This window comes from Coregonus lavaretus (genome assembly GCF_964263955.1).
Source record: "Coregonus lavaretus genome assembly, chromosome: 18".
Classification (NCBI taxonomy): Eukaryota; Metazoa; Chordata; class Actinopteri; order Salmoniformes; family Salmonidae; genus Coregonus; species Coregonus lavaretus.
Window position 1 is genome coordinate 35,323,698 of NC_140005.1, and position 13,884 is coordinate 35,337,581.

General features: G+C 44.1%; 2 protein-coding genes across 2 annotated transcripts in view; both read left to right on the top strand.

The window, feature by feature from the left end:
• kiaa0586 (KIAA0586 ortholog) overlaps positions 1 to 13,884 on the top strand; it is a 100,404-nt gene that overhangs the window by 19,304 nt on the left and 67,216 nt on the right. The gene's annotated exons all lie outside the window — the stretch shown is intronic.
• Positions 415 to 3,238, top strand: LOC311145997 (putative E3 ubiquitin-protein ligase IRF2BPL). Its single transcript, XM_084182428.1, has one exon. The coding sequence runs from the start codon at positions 578 to 580 to the stop codon at positions 2,585 to 2,587; it is 2,010 nt and encodes a 669-aa protein (XP_084038554.1). The 5' UTR covers positions 415 to 577; the 3' UTR covers positions 2,588 to 3,238.

A 13,884-nucleotide genomic window follows, 5' to 3' on the forward strand; every position in this document is an offset into this window, starting at 1 on the left:
CGACGTATAATAAATTAAATTGCTTTATCATATTGAATGTTTAGTTTTGCTGACATAAGCAAAAGTAACCTGTTTGAAACATAAAAAATGTTTATTTACTTATAATGAATGGTATAATGATTACATTTTATTCAAATGCCAATATTGTACAAACCCGTATTCTGCTGCATGCAATTTGGTCAGCATCGTGCGCTCGTGTAGCCTAGCTCCCAGTCCATTCAGAAGATTAGGAGGGAGTGGTTTGAGTTTGCGCGTTGGGGAAGCAACAAGTGGCATGTCATTTGTTTCAAAGGAACTGCGGAACGTGGTGCTACGTCACTGCTCCAGCCAGGTGGCATTCCAAATTGGGAGAGGAGAAGTGGAGGCACAATCAAAATTCCAAATCACAAACTAAGTAAGGATGTGAGGCGCGCTTAAAGCAAATTTCATTCCTACAACCCAACACTGCTCGTCACTGGCGTCAGAAGAGGAGTAGGAGAAGAAGAGGGTTCCTTTTGTGTGGCAAATTCACGGATTGAAAATAAGAATTCCAAACGAATAATCTGGGGGAAAAGGACCAAGGCAAGGGACATTAAACATGTCTTCTGCACAAGTATCTTCATCTCGGAGACAGTCATGTTACCTGTGCGATTTACCCCGTATGCCATGGGCTATGATTTGGGATTTTACAGAGGCAGTGTGCAGGGGTTGTGTGAATTATGAAGGTGCGGATCGGATCGAGTTTGTTATCGAAACTGCACGCCACCTCAAACGAGCTCATGGTTTCCAAGGGGGGAGATCCCCCGGTCCACCACCGCCGCCCACAGTAAAAACACAGTCGGCAATATCAGCCAAGGAGTCGGTGCAAATCAGCCATGTGGACGGAACCTCTAAACAACAACCGTCGGGGATGGACCGCTACTCTCTGAGCGCAGAAAGACCTCGCTTTGACTACTCCAGTATTGGCGCCCATGCCAGCAGACTTCCCAATGGAATGAGCGGTCCAAATGGGTTCCCAAAACCGGACGACGGTCCCCCAGAACTGAACCGACAGAGCCCGAACTCCCGTCGGAGCCACGGCCTCGCTGCGGTTCCAGGACAAATGAACGTTCCCCCCAACCTTCTCCCACAGACCATGTTGAATGGACCCTCCTCGGCTACAGCCATAGCTCCGCATAGCCTGTCCACCCGCCCCCCTCCTCCATCCATTGTGGGACCGTCTTTGTCTATGGCCACTCAGTCCATGTCAGAACAGGGTAAACGACCAGGTTCTGTGTCAAGCACGGACCAAGAGAGAGATCTGAAAGAGAAACAGCGTAACGCGGAGGCTTTGGCTGAGCTCAGTGAAAGTTTAAGGAACAGAAACGAAGACTGGGGAAACAAACCCAAAATAGTAAGGGACACTTTGGTTACTCTTTCAAACAGCTCCCCGTTTGATGTGAGATTTAAAAAGGATCATTCACTCGTAGGTAGGGTGTTTGCTTTCGATGCAGTGTCAAAGCCTGGAATGGACTATGAATTGAAAATATTTGTTGAGTACCCAAGTGGATCTGGTAATATATTTTCCAGCGCATCAGGGGTGGCCAAACAAATGTATCAGGACTGCATGAAGGACTTTGGCAGAGGGCTCTCCTCGGGCTTTAAATATTTGGAGTATGAGAAAAAGCATGGTTCTGGGGACTGGCGACTCCTGGGTGATTTGTTGCCCGAATCGGTCCGATTCTTTAAAGAGGGGCTGGGGGTTGAAATGTTGCCTCAGCCCTACATCGATGCCAGCTGCCCATTGCTGCCCACTGCTTTGGTCAACATCCCTCGTGCTTTGCCATCTACGAGTGCCCCGAGGTCTGGCGTGCGTAAGCGTAAAGCCTCCCCAGAACCTGACTCCGCAGAGAGCGCGCTGAAACTATCTGAACAGGAACAACAGAGGCAGCAGTGGATGGCCAGCCAGAGCGAGGCGTTAAAACTGACCATGACATCCGGATCATTCGGTGCCTCACACGGGGGACCTCCGCCGCTTGGCCCTGGCCATTCTGTTCACTCAAGTCGCGCCACACCCCCTGAATCTGCGCCCCAGAATGGACAGTCTCCAATGGCCGCGCTCATGTCTGTCGCGGACACGTTGGGCAATGCGCACTCTCCGAAGGACAACAACTCCGTTCACTCTACCACATCCACCAGGCATAACAGCAGCAGCCCAGTCTCCCCAGCCTCTGTTTCTGGGCAGAGGCGTTTGGCTTCCCGTAACGGAGAGCTCAATCTGGCCGGTACTCCCTCTCAGTCAAGTGCGCATTCTGGCATGGATCAGGTCCACTCGCAAAACATTCCAGATTCACCCATGGCAAACAACGGACCTCTGTGTTGTACCATTTGCCACGAACGTTTAGAGGATACCCATTTCGTTCAGTGTCCGTCAGTTCCCAACCATAAATTCTGTTTCCCTTGTTCTCGAGAGAGCATCAAAGCGCAGGGAGCAACTGGCGAGGTGTATTGTCCTAGCGGAGAGAAATGCCCCCTGGTAGGTTCTAATGTGCCTTGGGCGTTCATGCAAGGTGAGATAGCAACAATTTTAGCTGGGGACGTTAAGGTAAAAAAGGAGAGAGACCCATAGATGTGATATATGGCTTCCCATAGAAACGTGAATTTTAGTCGAATATATACACGTGTGATTACTCAAAACTGACAAAAATAGTCGATGTACAGACGTTTTCCACCTCATGTGTCTGTTTTTTAAAAACAAAGGAACAGTATGTGATGTCATGTCACCTAATGTTATGGAGGGTGTTTTGACGGGTACTAGTGTTTGTATTTGGGTGGCAGTGACGAGTTAAAGCACTAACTTTATAATCACAGCTGCAGTTTTATTCCTTCCAATTAATGCACTTCTCTCATTATAAAAAGGCCAGTTTAACTCCCAATGAATATATGTCTGTAAAATTAAACTACTCATAGTAAATATCCAATAACAGGTTACATTGTCCAAACTCCTGTATTGGGTACGAATCATTATGGGGAGTTTTTTTCTTCGTTTATTTTTAATTTTTATATGTTTTTTACAGCAAATATCTCTTCATCTTGTGATCGAAAATATTTTACTACGTGTTATTAATTTCTCTTCCCGTTTGCTTTGATGATGCACGGATGCTTAAAAAGGTAGAGCAAAATGCTGTACATGAACGTAAACTGTTTGTTTATACATTTCTGTAGTAACAGAAGACTTGTAATGTGCCTTGGAGCTGAGTAAATTGTAATAAATTCCATTGATATTAACCCTTGGTGAAATGTCAATTTATTTAACAAGTTTAGACTGTTACAAAATCTGGGTCACTGGGGTATAATGAATCATTCCTTTATTTTTGTGTCCATCAGTCCAGTGTAGCTCAGTTGGTAGAGCATGGCATTTGCAATGCCATGCTTGTGGGTTCGATTCCCACGGGGGGCCAGTATGAAAATGTATGCACTCACTAAAAAACTGTAAGTCGCTCTGGATAAGAGCATCTGCTAAATGACTAAAATGTAAATGTATATTGCTCAACCATTTTAACAATTTAAAATGTTATCCCTAACATAACATTTGCTCTAATTGGAGATGGCAACCTTGACATTAATATGTGGTTGAAAAGTATTTAATATTCAAATGTGTTTATTACACACACACCTTGCTGCAAAGCCAAATTAACCATGGACTCAAATATGCTCTATATATATATATATATATATATATATATATATATATATATATATATATACACACTGTATATCAGATGATGCCATGTTTATTCATAACCTCTTTCAATATGTCAAAGTAACATTACCTTACATTTGACAGGGATGGTTCCAGCTTAAATATTTTAACATTTTAAATTGTTAACATTTTAATCATTTAGCAGACGCTCTTATCCAGAGCGACTTACAAGAGCAATTAGGGTTAAGTGCCTTGCTCAAGGGCACATCGACAGATTCCCCCCCCCCCCAAAAAAAAAAAAAACGGAGTATCACTTAGTTGCATCTATCTGAATGGCAAATAGGTTCCTTGCACTGGATATACCCACACTTTCAACGGCTGTGCCTCTCGGCAAGACAAAAAGAGGCCTCAACAAGTTGGCATTGAATGTCATGTTGCTCTCCTCTCCTCCTTGTGCTTATAACAGTCAGCTGTTACGGCATGCTTCTCACTATCGACAGCTCATCTTTCTGATGGTTATAGTATCGGTGCATGCTCAAGCAGTACTACGATTTCCCCATGTTTACGCTGTGTGTGTGCGTCTGTGAAAATTCTTGCACATGCCTCAGTATAGCCCAAGGGAAGGCATTCCTGGTTTACAATGCAGCAGGCAGGCGGTCATTTGACACGGTTCCTCACTGTTCCATTGGCCGGTGATAATATAGATATATAGAGCACAGTTGGTGCATGCCTGTTATGTAGCCGTGAGTCGAGCTTAATAGCCTAGCGCTGCTCTGGGTTACGGAGACAAATGGTCCTGTGTACACACAGTCTGCAAGAGGCAGCGTGGTTCCCAGTCCCACGTGGCTCTGTGCCATGGAGCACATAGAGCAGGTAGAGACTGTGAGGGCAGATGACCACATAAATACCAACCAGGCTCAACTAGAACCTTCTATACGTGAGCTCGGGGGAAGAGACTAAGACAATGGCTGCTATGTATGTCCTGGAAACATCTCAAACCAGTATCCTTTTCCCAAGAGCACCAACTGATGTACATATACTGGAAATAGAGAAGAGGAGCTTTGATACGCCCGTTGAAGAATATTTGGTCATGTGAAGGCAGCAGCCCAGATGTAGCCTTGGTCTAACATTGGGCTGACACGTCTGTGTTTAGATGGGTTCTCTCCTCCAGCCTGTGATTGTTGGAGGCGGCGGCCGTTAATACAGTATCATCCCTGCTCGTAGGTGGGTTATGAGATGGTTCGGTTCTGTAGATAGAGAGGTGAGAATGACTTTTCCTCAGAGACTCATTTACATTTGACTCCTGTCTTCTATGTAATGTTCCTGCTCGACCGACTGCCGTAGTTAGTTTTGAATACTCTGTCCTGGTTACTGTCCCTGTTTCAAAGTAGGGTTTTTACCTCCTAGGGAATACTATGGTCAAAATAATTGGTTGCCAGAGGAAGATGGGGTTGTTAGTGTCGAGTTTCTCAAATTTAGTTCACACAAATTGGCTCATCAATTCGAAAAGAGAAAGCAGCTGTCTGAGTAAGCGACAACCCCACACTCCCCCGCCCTTTTTCCAAGTCTGATTTCAAAACAAATGTCACAATCTCACACTCATTTTCTCACTAAGTCTTTCCTTTTAGATCTCCCAGACGGCATTATCCGACTATAGTATATCCAAAACAATCTCTCTGTTTACCAACATGCGCGTATCCCCAACAAAAACAGGCTTATAGAAACCGTAACCTAGGATTGAGGCGTTGAATCGTAGCTATGGTGCATTGCAGTGCTTCAGTCTCCAATGGCCTATCTATCCCAGGTGCTGTGAGGCAACAAAGCACCTGGTTTGGGACAGAGCATGTCTCTATTGTCATGCTAAAACAGAACAGAACTTCCATGGTTAAGGTGCCCTTGGCTGTCTCAACACTTTAGGTTGCAGTGTGCATGCTAAGGAGGGAGTAGGGAGGCACCTACTCACTCAGGGAGGGGTCTCTCTCCCTCTCTTGCGCTCGACCTGTTTAGAATTCACAAGACTCCTCACCCGTTACATTCAAATGCAGCCTCACACACACACACGTCATCTCACCACCACCACCACCACTGCCTTCGTACTCTCTTCTGAATTATCTGAGGTAATGAACGAGAGGCTAGATTGCATATAGAATAGCTGATATGTTGAGTGAAATCACGGAATCTGTTTAGTTGATAAACACCTTCTATAGGTTGTCTGGTGACAAGATGAGCAATGTGAACTGAAAAGGGACCACATTTTTATGAAAGTGTCTGGATGTATATGCCCTCCCTTTGCAACTTCTAAGAATTGCACTGATCACATATCTAATCGTCTCGAATACATGATTGAAAGTATGAGCATTGTGAACGTCCGTCCGTGGCTGTTAGTGCAAGCCGAGCAGAGCGAGTGCAGTGTCATGGGGAGTAGCAGGCAGGCTGGTGTCGATGGAATTGCATGGGGTTTCTGCTCCATCACATAGGCCTAGGAGGGGAGGCCAAGCGAAAGAGGTCCTGTTGGTGCCACAGACAGACCCCTCTGTTCCACATTCACCAAATGTTGTATGTATCCTGAGCTTAAGTGGTTGACTGATATCTCTAATGCCTTGAATGATGAATTGCACAATTTCTTTAGGTATTGTAGAATGTAGATTTTGTAAATTGTAGTTTTTTTTTACGAGATTAAAGGGGATTTTGTGTTATTGCCCTGCATAACCGCTTAATCAGTTCATTCCAGCACCTCTTGTGACTCATTTATCTCCAGAGAACAAACTTATAACTGCTCATAACAGTAGCTACATGATTATGAATATGTTCTTCCATTACAGTGTAGAAATATAATTCCAACCATTTCTCACAAACCTAGTCTGGAGTGACCAGGCTTTCAGAGTGGACTGTTTCAGCTTACATTCTCAAATCACATCGGTCTGTTTTCCTTCTGTTGGCCAGCTAGGGATGCCAGTCAGTCTCCCCCTCCTCCCATCCCCCCTTTCTCCCCAGTCAGGAGAAGTTTCCAGCAGATGGAAATACTGCCTTCCCAAAGGTTACTCTGCAGTGCCACTGCTCAGCTCTGCTGTTGCCATGGGTTACCAGCCTTGTTCAAAACATCATTTATTCAGGAATGTGCTGCCAGACACAAAGGGGGGAGGGAGGGAGAGAGAGAGACGCAAGACTGGAGGTTAACCCTGCGTGTGCTGGAACGACATTTTTTTCCCCCTTACACAGATTCTCTCTTTTTGGTTAATTTGCGTCGTGCCTCGATTCAATACTTGTTTTTTCCTTGCGTCGAATAAAATGTTGCTTGCTTTTGTAACTTTGCATTCGTGGAGGAAATTCTACATGAACCAAATAGCAACAAAACAATGTTCATGGCATGCATGTACATATTCGGTGCATATTATCAAAGTATATGTAACATATAGCAGATAGTTTAGAAATGCACAAAAATCACAGGTCAGCTTTGAAACCCCAGCTACCTTTATTCTCCTAGAAACAAGCAAACCACTTTCATCTGGTCGGGACTCGAGCATGCTGTTTCTAGGGGGAGGGGAAGTGTGTGTGGGGAAAGGGTTTCTCATTTTGTTTTCCCTCCCAGTGTCTCAAAGCCCAGCCATTTATAGATGGTGATGTCAGCACTATCTTTCACAGCCCTGGGCCCCCTTAGCAGATAATGTATGCACTCAAACATTCCTCTCTGGCGAATGAGCTGCAGGCGTGTGCCTCCCTCCTGCCTCTTTGTGCGAAGCACAGCCGCAGCGCAGAGAGGAATTTGATTGGCCCCTTTTCATTTTTTTATTCCCACTTTTTTCTCCTTCATCCTCCCGCCTTATTTCTCAGAAAAGAAAATAGAGCAGGAAAGGAAAGGCTGAGGTTGTTTATATTGTGATCTCGTTTTAGGGCGTATCTTGTCTTCACTCACTTGATTTGATAGTTAGCTGAACAAATTAATCGATGTTGAATGCGGATTTTCTTTGTTTTTATCACCTTTTGAGGGCTGATCTGCAATATCATACACGTTTTACATATATGCATTTAATCATATGTATTGTTTCCACTAGTATATTTTAATTTGAATAGAATGTGTGTATTTGTATACGTCTGTCCAATTGGCCTCTTTATCAAATTGGTTGGCAGAATTTTTATTTTTTTTAACTCTGGTTTCCTAATTGTCCAGTGCTGATACCCTTTGGAAAGAATTCCAAAACATTTGCTTTTCAAGGCCCTCCCTCCTGGAGAAGCAGCCTACTGCAGCCATTCTGAAGTTTCCCGCCAAAGCTTAGAGGGGACCCCCTGTTAGTGGGGCACAAATAGAGGGGTGTTGTTTTGGAGACACTGACAATAAGGTCACCAGTTTTCTCCTCTAGTTTCAGATGCTAGCCCTTTCAGATTTGATTAGTTTCTCTCTGTCCCAGCTGAAGTTAGCTAGTCCTATTATACTCCTTATTGCATAATTCCTCATTTCCTCCTCATGTTTTTAGAGACATCTGTAATTGTTCTCTCATGTTGAATGTGAGGAAGCTGGAGAAGGGAAGGGGTTAACTCCCTCCTCAACACTCTGGGCTAGTACTGCCCCTGCAGCCCCTGGCATGCAGGCTGGAGAAATGTAGCTCTTTCATTCTCTGACTTGTTTACACCAGGTTCTGGCAGCCATCTTAGGCTGCTGCCACAAGCAAGGGAAGGGGCACTGAGCTGCGTGCTGCTCGGGTTTCTCCCCAGCCCTCCAAGAGCACAGAGTTCAGACGGCAGACTGCCATGAATATCAGCTTCTACTGGGGCCCACTGTTCTCTACAACATTCATCCCACAGATGTGAATGTTCTGTACATTTATCCCTTACGGATACAATGCTATATCTGCCTTTTTCCTGCGCGCTCCCTTTCTCTCTAAGCTTCTGTATGATATTTTTTGTTTGCCAGATTTTTCTCCACACAGGTTTCTTGGAATATAAGGCTCTCCTTTTGTCTTTTGTTAATACACATTTAGAAAGGCTTGACTTGATAGCACATCCCCCGGGGGAGTCAGTCGACTGTGTATCAGGGCATCCTTTGTCTTGGGTCTTGACTGGTCTAACATTGTGATAACAACCACATAATGAAATTAGTTAACACGAAGAGCACAGCATTCCCTTGGTTAAGAGAACGTTACTCTCTCATTGGGAATGAAAAACACTCACCTCAAATCAAATTATATATGTCACATGCACCAAATACAACAGGTGTAGACTTTACCATGAAATGCTTACTTACGAGCACTTTCCCAACAAAGCAGAGTTAAAAAGTAAGACAAATTAGCAAAATAAAAAAGGAAATAGTAACACAATAAAATAACAATAACAAGGCTAAATACAAGGAGTACCAGTACCAAGTCAATGTGCTGGGTACGAGGTAGTTGAGGTAATACTGCATGTACATGTAGGTAGGGGTAAAAGTGACTAGGCAATCAGGATTGTGTGTGTGTGTTGGAGTGTCAGTGTAGTATGTGTGGGTAGAGTCCAGTGAGTGTGTGTAGCCAGTGCAAGAGAGTAAGTGCAAGAAAATGGGGGGTCAATGCAATAGTCCGGGTAGCCATTTGGCTTGGAGGTAGAAGCTGTTTAGGTGCCTTTTGGTCCCAGACTTGGCGCTCCAGTACCGCTTGCTGTGCGGAAGCAAAGAGAACAGTCTGTGACTTGGGTGGCTGGAGTCTTTGACAAGTTTTAGGGCCTTCCTCTGACATCGCCTGGTATAGAGTTCCTGGATGGCAGATGCTCTCAAGGTGCTCTCAATTTATTTTTAAATTCTATTTCACCTTTATTTAACCAGTTGAGAACAAGTTCTCATTTACAACTGCGACCTGGCCAAGATAAAGCAAAGCAGTGCGATAAAAACAACAACAACACAGAGTTACATATGGAATAAACAAAAACGTACAGTCAATAACACAATAGAAAATCTTTTATACAGTGTGTACAAATGTAGTAAGTTATGGAGGTAAGGCAATAAATAGGCCATAGTGCCAAATAATTACAATTTAGTATTAACACTGGAGTGATAGATGTGCAGAAGATTATGTGCAAATAGAGATATAGGGTACAAATTAGCAATGGTGCAGCTGTATAACTTTTTGAAGATCTGAGGGCCCATGCCAAATATTATCAGCCTCCTGAGGGGGAAGAGGCATTGTTGTGCCCTCTTCACGACTGTGTTGGTGTGTTTGGACCATGATTGGCCCTTATTGATGTGGACACAGAGGAACTTGAAGCTCTCGACCCGCTCCACTACAGCCCCGTCGATGTGAATGGGGGCGTGCTCGGCCCTCCGTTTCCTGTAGTCCATGTTCAGCTCCTTTGTCTGAGTCATGTGTTTCAAGTCATATAACATATAACTGCAACAAGCGTTAGGATAACTAGGATGTAGCCATGGTCTAGTTTTTACATCAAGTAGGCCTACATGTCACCACGCTATTCATTTTTTTTTGCATTGGCAACAACCGCAGAAGAGCGGAAGCTCACAGCCTTGTGTCCTCTCAGGCATGGCAGAATTTCCATATCTAAGGCCAGGCCACAGCGGCTCTCTGTTGACATTTGGAATCCTCTCTCTGAGGAGTTTACTCTGACACTCTCCTGATATTTCTCTCTAACTGTTTGCTGTGAATTATCAATGGAGGATGACTCCTTGTGAAAAAAGCTTTCTGAGGGGAACAACAACCCCCAACACAATCCACACTGACTGACCGCCTTTCATTCAGCTCTCAGTCCAGTTCACTGCTTTTGTTTTGTAAATTGCAACAGTGTGAGACTCCTTTCCCTAGCCCAAACAAACAGCATGTAATAGAAAGTGTTGATGTAGTGTTTCCAAAACATTACATAGAGAAAAGGAATTGCAGATTACATGGGATTATACCTGCATTATACAGTGGGGGAAAAAAAGTATTTAGTCAGCCACCAATTGTGCAAGTTCTCCCACTTAAAAAGATGAGAGAGGCCTGTAATTTTCATCATAGGTACACGTCAACTATGACAGACAAATTTAGAATTTTTTTCTCCAGAAAATCACATTGTAGGATTTTTAATGAATTTATTTGCAAATTATGGTGGAAAATAAGTATTTGGTCACCTACAAACAAGCAAGATTTCTGGCTCTCACAGACCTGTAACTTCTTCTTTAAGAGGCTCCTCTGTCCTCCACTCGTTACCTGTATTAATGGCACCTGTTTGAACTTGTTATCAGTATAAAAGATACCTGTCCACAACCTCAAACAGTCACACTCCAAACTCCACTATGGCCAAGACCAAAGAGCTGTCAAAGGACACCAGAAACAAAATAGTAGACCTGCACCAGGCTGGGAAGACTGAATCTGCAATAGGTAAGCAGCTTGGTTTGAAGAAATCAACTGTGGGAGCAATTATTAGGAAATGGAAGACATACAAGACCACTGATAATCTCCCTCGATCTGGGGCTCCACGCAAGATCTCACCCCGTGGGGTCAAAATGATCACAAGAACGGTGAGCAAAAATCCCAGAACCACACGGGGGGACCTAGTGAATGACCTGCAGAGGGCTGGGACCAAAGTAACAAAACCTACCATCAGTAACACACTACGCCGCCAGGGACTCAAATCCTGCAGTGCCAGACGTGTCCCCCTGCTTAAGCCAGTACATGTCCAGGCCCGTCTGAAGTTTGCTAGAGTGCATTTGGATGATCCAGAAGAGAATTGGGAGAATGTCATATGGTCAGATTAAACCAAAATATAACTTTTTGGTAAAAACTCAACTCGTCGTGTTTGGAGGACAAAGAATGCTGAGTTGCATCCAAAGAACACCATACCTACTGTGAAGCATGGGGGTGGAAACATCATGCTTTGGGGCTGTTTTTCTGCAAAGGGACCAGGACGACTGATCCGTGTAAAGGAAAGAATGAATGGGGCCATGTATCGTGAGATTTTGAGTGAAAACCTCCTTCCATCAGCAAGGGCATTGAAGATGAAACGTGGCTGGGTCTTTCATCATGACAATGATCCCAAACACACCGCCCGGGTAACGAAGGAGTGGCTTCGTAAGAAGCATTTCAAGGTCCTGGAGTGGCCTAGCCAGTCTCCAGGTCTCAACCCCATAGAACATCTTTGGAGGGAGTTGAAAGTCCGTGTTGCCCAGCGACAGCCCCAAAACATCACTGCTCTAGAGGAGATCTGCATGGAGGAATGGGCCAAAATACCAGCAACAGTGTGTGAAAACCTTGTGAAGACTTACAGAAAACGTTTGACCTGTGTCATTGCCAACAAAGGGTATATAACAAAAGTATTGAGAAACTTTTGTTATTGACCAAATATTTATTTTCCACCATAATCTGCAAATAAATTCATAAAAAATCCTACAATGTGATTTTCTGGAAAAGAAATTCTCAGTTTGGCTGTCATAGTTGACGTGTACCTATGATGAAAATTACAGGCCTCTCTCATCTTTTTAAGTGGGAGAACTTGCACAATTGGTAGCTGACTAAATACTTTTTTCCCCCACTGTACTTCCAACCCACAACAGCCAGCCAGGGCCTACATCACCTTCATTTCCAATGTGATGATACGTATTTTGATAGGCTGTGGGGGATGGGGACCTGTTACCAGATCTACTGACACTTCCCAGCTCTATCAGAGCCAATAGGCTATGGGACCCCCACACAGTGTGTGTTTGGTGTGCTGTAGTACAGCTGCAGTCACCTCCCTCCGAGTCCCTTCATCATCTCGTCACCTGGGTCAAGTGTGGATTTTTCCCTCTCTCTCTCTCCAAACATCTGTTGTGTGAATGGGGCTGCGATGGCTGATGCTAATTAAGAGGTGCTATAGCTAGCTGCCTGTCTTGTCTATCTACTGTCAAGCAGCAGATGTGGCAGACATCCTCTCACACTTCCTCATACAGCCGACAAAAGTTTTGGAAAAATAAAGTTTCAATGATCCTTGTTGGGTTTCTGTCATGAACTAATAAATACAGTTACTTTCCGTTGAATTTAGTTTAGAAATATGCTGTTGATACTTTTCACCAATAGTAGCCTTTTCACATTTACACTACATAGAAATGTATCTTGCAAAATGGTGTAGTTTGGGGCTGGCTGCTATGGGGGTAACAGCATTGGGCTCTAAGCACAATTTGGGGCTGGCAGTGGCACATTATGTATTCAGAGAGTCTCAATGCGTTCAGGCAGCAATAGAGTCTTGGACGGCCTGGACTGCCCCTTCAGTGCCAAAAACACATGTTCTTTTTATATGAGAGACAAAGAGCCATACCTCCCCTGTCCAGCTAATAAAGACAGTAGCCTGTTCTGTTCTGTTTTGCAGCAGTCAGCAGTATAGTGTAGTAGCTGCCTGAGCCCCACTTTCCCCTTTCGCTCCGCTAGCTACATACTATGGAAATGAGAGTGTTTTGTGGTTTCGCAAGAATGAGCTGCAACTTTCCCTAGAGGTCAACATACAGCATGCTGCTATATGCTGATCTGATTCTGTACCTTTTGTACTGGAAAACAGATCCGCTAACAAATGAAATATGTACATAGTAAATAGTAATTTCATGCATGGTGTTGTGCTGTATGACATCATGTCGGAATACTGTACCAATTTGGAGAATAACTGTATTATGTACTCATAATGATCAGTTCACATCTATCACAAGGAATACTTGGCAGTAAGGTATATAACTAGTTACCTAACTGCCAAGTAATAGCATCTGTGTATGGCATGTAGTTATTTTGATTGCAAGGGGGGATTACTTTTCAAGCAGCATGCAATTATTGAATTCCATTTCCTGATTGAAAGCAGTAAGGTATTATAATTTGTTATACACACACACACTATTATAAATCAAGACGAAGGGTAGTTCTAGCCTTCTCCCTTCCTCCTGCAGAAACCCCCTAGCTACCTGCGGTAAAGGGAACAGAACATCGTCTCTGTCATGAACTGTTGTGCACTAACCTAACCGAGCCACAGCACTGCCACCACCAGATGCCCGTTACCATGGCAACCGAGCCATCGGGTGATGCTGATTGGATGGCGTGGAGGTGTTTTTTTTTTGTCACCTCAATACTCTCCAAAGGATTGTATTTTTCTACTGCCGCTTTTCTCTCTCCAGAATGAATTTGAATGACAAGGTGAATGATAGTCTGCTGCACCCTGTGAGCTCTGCTATCTTTCGGATTCATTTAAAAACCTGATTACCACAGCACCTGATTATAATGGAGGTTTTGTGATGGATTCTGAATATGAAAAAT

What these genes read in the sequence shown, in the direction of transcription:
- LOC311145997 (XM_084182428.1), top strand. Translation starts at nt 578, where the DNA reads ATGTCTTCTGCACAAGTATCTTCATCTCGGAGACAGTCATGTTACCTG.